We start from the raw sequence: 5,737 nt of genomic DNA on the forward strand, positions 1-5,737 counted from the left end.
TGTTTGCTCTAATGTGTCCAGGAATTTTATCTAAAGCGAGCGATAAAAAAAGAAACGAGCCCTACTTTTCAGCTACTTGACTAAGAAACAGGTGCTACTAGTGAAGCAGTAACTGTAAGTACCAGAAAAGTACCACTTGCTTTTCTTTTATCGCTGCTTTAAATATAATTTCTGGACACGTTAGAGCAAACACCCTGTATATGGTTTGCTGGGGTATATGTACTGTCCCTTATGTAGCTACGGGACAGTACAATAACACATAGCCGAATAGCTACGTGTTATTGGATAAAACGATTCCATTTTGTTTTCGTCTATTTGAAGTCTAGCGCAAGCGTTACGCATTTTCACGGCAAACTTGTGAGCCGAGGCCAAGAACTGCAAATATTCCTTTCGGTGATAACACGAAGAAAAATAACGAGTGGTGTTGTCCCTAAAGAAAGCTGGAACTGATCAGTAGCTCAAAGACCGCCATGTACGGGCCCACAAATTAGCGTAACTAATCACTAGCGATATTGACGGAAGGTAAGAATGCAGATGTTTGTGCAGCGCACTTGGGATCCATCACGGCTTGGTACTGTCCTTGAAATCACAAGTAAACAGAAAACGGTTGAGAGCATTAAATAGCTTAATTAGCGGAAAACGAGAATTTCGTGCAGTAGGCTGCACTTCTTAAGGTTTGAGGCCCTGTTACAAATAGTCAAGTATATATTGCTACTTGCGTTGATATATTCTTGAATATTCTTGACTATTTGTAACAGGTCCTCAAACCTGAAGTGCAGCCTACTGCACGAAAGGCTCGTTTTCTGCTAATTAAACTATTTAATGCTCTCAACCGTTTTCTGTTTACTTGTGAATCATTATCGCCGGAAACTTGCACATTGTTTTTCACGTTCTACGATGTCCTTGAAATCCTTCATCAGGCCTTGTCGTTGTAATGCCCTTGTCACTCAGGCAATCTTCAGTGATGACCAAAACGAACGACCATCGGACATGTGCCCAGCGCCGTCAAGCGTGTAACATGTCAACTTATGAAGGAGCATTGGGTCCAGTGCTCCCAGAGAACGGACAATAGACCTCTCCCTGTGTGTATACAGTTGACGTCATAGTATTCGACAGCGCCACCAATCTGGTAGAACTGCACTACGCTCGAAGCTCTGGGCGAACAATGTCGCGCCCGGAAGCCACGGTCTTGAGGGGATTACGATGGTCCCTGAAAGGGATGCGACCTTCGGTTACTTCGGTCCTACTTTGCTTTCAATAGGAGGCAGCGAACAAGTACCCATTCGTGGAACCCAGCCCTCCCCATCCGATTCGTTTCGGCTTCAGTCTGTCTACCAACGTCATGATGACGTTTCTCGGGTAGAGGTCTATTGCTCACCGGACAATTGCTCACCAAAAAACTGCTGAGGACGGACAATCGCGCACCAGAGAACCGTTGAAGCCGGTCACTCACCACCTCTTTCATCACACTTATATTGTGATTTTATTTCGCGTTTATGGCGCTCGAGTTTTTTGTGTTAGCTCAACTTCTTTTTTAGCTTTCTAAGTTGCTCCAAATACATCTAAAAAATCCACCAGTGAAGAGGGTGAGGAGGAAGATCGTCCACTTGCAGGCACGCCTGAAGCGTCTTTGTCAGGACCTGCATCTATGGGGCGTTCTTATAGGTTTTTTTTTCCAAAAGGGGGTGGAGCAGCAATGTGCTTCCAGGTGGGGGGGCGGGGAGCTGAGAGTGCAACCACCTCAACCTCCTTCCCTGGAGACGGACGTTGCGAACTGTGCTGTGTCCATAGATTCATATTATTATTACATGTGAGAAAAAAATCATGACCTATGAATAAAGAGTGCAGAATTTTCACAAGTGACCTAGCCCCCTCTCGGTATGCCCATGCCTGTGTCACCAGGATCTTCCAAGACACAAGCCGGGAGAATTCACGAATATTCGATGTCCGTCCAAGTCGGTCCAGCGAACGAAAACCACATCTTAGCGCCCATTAGGCTTAGCAGGGCGGACACGACTGAACAGCACGTTGGTTAGTTTATTATTAGGTTAGTCCAAGTTCAGTGTTTGCATTTCTTTGTCCAGGTTAGTCTAAGTTCGGTGTTGGCAGTTTCCCGCGCGCGACTGTGCATTTTACTTACAGTAGTTTGTTTTGCAACGGGAATTTTGATCACTTTATTTCGAGGTACACCACAGTTCAGCTAACAAATAAAAACTCGAGTGTACGAGCGTCATGAACGAGAAATAAAATTACATCATATAAAAACGCGAAATAAAATTACGTATAAGTGTGGTGAAAGAGGTGGTGAGCAATTGTCATGGATCCAGTCCTCCCTTACAGTTTGACAAGTTACACACTTAGTGGCGCTACTCGCATTTTCAATGACAATTGGTTTAAATGTCCATTGAACATGTAAGCATAGCAAGTAGGCCTCACTCCTTTCTCTAGTTGAACATCATTCCCCTCCTCCCCCCTTTCACCAAACACTGCCCGTTTGTCATGGGTATGGGTCACAGCTCTTCGAGTACACATGTATTCATTCACAGGTCAGTCACAGGTATTCACAGGTCATCTGACAGGTATTCGCAAATTAAATACAGTCTTCAACAACAACAACAACAGATATATTCCGATGATGAAGTGGGGAGGTTTTCCACTCTGGGAGTGGGGATGAAATACGGGCGCACAGTGTTTAAACCACATTCGTGTTTCTCAGTGTGCTGAGAATAATTAATCTTCCATTTCTCTTTCGCCGAAAAGAAGACGGAAATGCCCGCGCACCGAAAGATCCGCGTGCTCCAAGATACCCGTGCACCGCAATGTCCGTGCTAAAATGTCCCGTACCGAAATGTCCCGATTCCCGTGTCAAACGATGTCTTTCCTTCTCCGAGCTCTCCAGTGTTCGTCGTTCCACTCATAACACCCCGAGTCTCTGATCCACCATGACGACAAGTCTTCGACTGCAGACTTAGTTCTAAAGTGTGCACTATACAATTTTTCGCACAGAGAAAAAGAATCTTTCATTCCAGCCGACGACATCGTACCTGTCCTTCCACTCGAGATACCCTTGATACAATCGGAAATCACTTTTCACGTTTTCCATATAATCAGCTAACTCTTTCGGTCCCTCGAAGGCAGACGCGTCTATCACGGAATGCGGTGCTGCTACGGCACTGTAGTTAACAGCGCCCAGGGCAACGGGTACGATGACGCGCTGGAGAGCGGAAAACAATTTTTCCGTCACGTAGTCGCGGCACAGTGCGTTTTCTAAGGCGAGCCAGAAGTAGTACTCAGACTCAAACTTACGGAAACAAGCATCGCAGGAATCTACGGGGCATTTGTGAGTCCCACATCGTCCGTAGACGTCGATGTGAATGTAACGCTGCAGTTCTTTTATGAAAGCTTCTCGTCCGCTGTGCGCGGCACAATTACTGACCACCCAGACTGCAGTCTTATTCTTTTGTTCCCATATTCTCTTACTGCTCGATGCTATTTCTTTACCCTTCTCTCTTCTCTCTAGCGATCCATATGCGACAGGAACATCCGAATCAGCTCGATAGGTCATAGTCCAGTTGAACACTGATTTCATGCTGTCGAGGTCGACGCCATCAGTATTGGGCGGCGCTTCCATACACCAAAACACCCACTTCTGTGCAGGCGAACGACGTGCGGGCATGTCCCTTAGGCTCATGTCTCTGACGTGAAACACTACGGCGTCGCTGGAAGAGAGAAGATCCCTGTTGTAAGTGACGTGACAGCGGCGACTACACTCCGGAATTTCAATCTCGTCCTGCGAAGAAAGCCCCAGCAGACGCGATCCGAAGAACGGTGTCCACAGCAAGATACGGGGGATGTCCGTTGTGGATGTCCGGGGGATGTTGCTGAACTTGGTGGAAGACGCCCGGCTGTACAGCATTGTCCGTACAGCATTTGCGTACGATGAAGTGGGAGGCCTCCAGAATGGTGCGCAGTCCCGTAGATGTACAGCGCTATTGCGGCCACTGCAACGAGTACGAGTATCCGCGGTGCCCATCGTGGACTTCGTGCCATGAGCTGCGCAAAAGTGTTTCACGGAAGGGAGACAATCCACACAATAACGCGCGGCTGTTATCGTCCACTCCTGATCCCGTGAGTCACGGAGAGATAAGAGACAAACGAGTATGCGATCGGCCGGCCTCCTACATTTCTGGTACTTCGGCCACTCGTGCCCTTATCGTGCGCGCCAGGTGTTCTCGGCACCGTGTTTTCACGCGCTTATTAGAGGGCGGTTGTTTCTTTATTTATTCATTTATTTAATTTCGTGTTAGCGCCGTGAAGCAACTCTGGCTATGAGCGGCGTGCAAGAGGGCGGTTGTAAAACGGTGGAGTAACAGCTGTTCGTTAGCTACTCCACTAGGACAAATGAGTCGTTCCACACCAAGTGATCCAATGGTTCTGCTCGACACTCGGCTTTTGGGTTTCCAAATCTTATCATGGATCCTCTGTGCTATCGGTACGCATTCCTCCAAAACCTTACTTAAAAATATTGAAGCGCTCTCGATCAAATTTGTGAATCGTTAGTAATCGCTAGTAGCCCAGCCTGCGGATATCCCACATTCATCTCAATAAGGAATTGCCACACATAAAGGCATTAAAGGGACTCTGACCAGAAACTGTGGGAGCTCTTTCGTACTTGTAGTCGATAAAGCACCCAACAAGGACTCTCCATGCGAAAATTCATGCATTAAAACCCCGCGGTTTCTCTAAACTCGAATTTTAAACATTCGACTTCATCCGAGTGCAGCACGCCTAGCGTCAAACCGAGACAACATACGTTTATATAGAATATCCACCCCGGCCCACCATCAAGATGACGTCAACACGGGGGCCACTCGCAACACCCACAATTGGCTCAAACGCGTCACGTGGTCACGCAATACCTGTCAATTTCCTTCATGAAAGAGCATTTCTATGTTAATATTTTTTTATTACAGAGCCTCAAAAAGAAAAATATACCCTGCATTTATCACCTGCAACAGTTTCTACGATTTTCTTTTCAATCTGTACACGCGTTTCATATGCTTCCGTATCCGGTCAGCTGTAATGGATGCCGTATGCCGAGCTTGCGAACTGCGAACTTGTGGGACTCCCTGTTCATCCTCTTTGTTCGGGTCATTGGGTTGGTGTTGGAGTTGGTCGCCATATTCTGGACGTTTCACCTATCGTTGCGGTGTACTGTTCTTGATCTGCTGCGAAGCGACGAACCGCAACGGCGCAACGGCAATCACTCGCCTCAGCGAAATTCTGTCTGCTGCATCTCAAAGGAGCATGGGGACCTGATGATACCTTCAACTAAAGAAACCAAGTGTGCTCTCGTGTGGTCCTGACGGAAAAGTAGTTTCAACAAGGTTAGCAGATTTATTTTTCAGTTCCAAGTCTACGTACTGAAAACCATACAAGTGCAGTCGATCATTCCCGTAGCTGTTGTGTAACGCGTATGCTTTCTTATGTATCCCACAGAACCCTCCACTTTTTCAACCAAGTTATCTTTATGAGATCCTTCTGATGGCTCCTTACTAGGCTATGCGGCTCCGAAGCATTGAGATGGGGAAGCGTCGTGGTAGCTGCACCTCCGCTTTCGAAAGATGAAACAGTCTTTCCACACTGTGCTTACTGGCTTTGTATAGAGTTTGGCAAATCCGACAGACTTGGACTGCCTTTTTCAAGAAAGGTTGAAATGTAAGTATGTGTATATTGG

At 46.8% G+C, this 5,737-nt stretch overlaps 1 protein-coding gene across 1 annotated transcript; it reads right to left on the bottom strand.

Moving 5' to 3' along the window:
- Positions 1-2,986: 2,986 nt before the first annotated feature.
- On the bottom strand, positions 2,987-4,033 carry LOC135388749 (alpha-(1,3)-fucosyltransferase C-like). The gene has a single exon (XM_064618518.1). The coding sequence runs from the start codon at positions 4,031-4,033 to the stop codon at positions 2,987-2,989; it is 1,047 nt and encodes a 348-aa protein (XP_064474588.1).
- Between the last annotated feature and the right edge of the window lie 1,704 nt (positions 4,034-5,737).

Source organism: Ornithodoros turicata, chromosome 1, assembly GCF_037126465.1.
Source record: "Ornithodoros turicata isolate Travis chromosome 1, ASM3712646v1, whole genome shotgun sequence".
In the NCBI taxonomy this organism is placed as follows: Eukaryota; Metazoa; Arthropoda; class Arachnida; order Ixodida; family Argasidae; genus Ornithodoros; species Ornithodoros turicata.

Excerpts from the sequence above, each read along its gene's own strand:
- LOC135388749 (XM_064618518.1), bottom strand. The coding sequence starts at position 4,033 with ATGGGCACCGCGGATACTCGTACTCGTTGCAGTGGCCGCAATAGCGCT.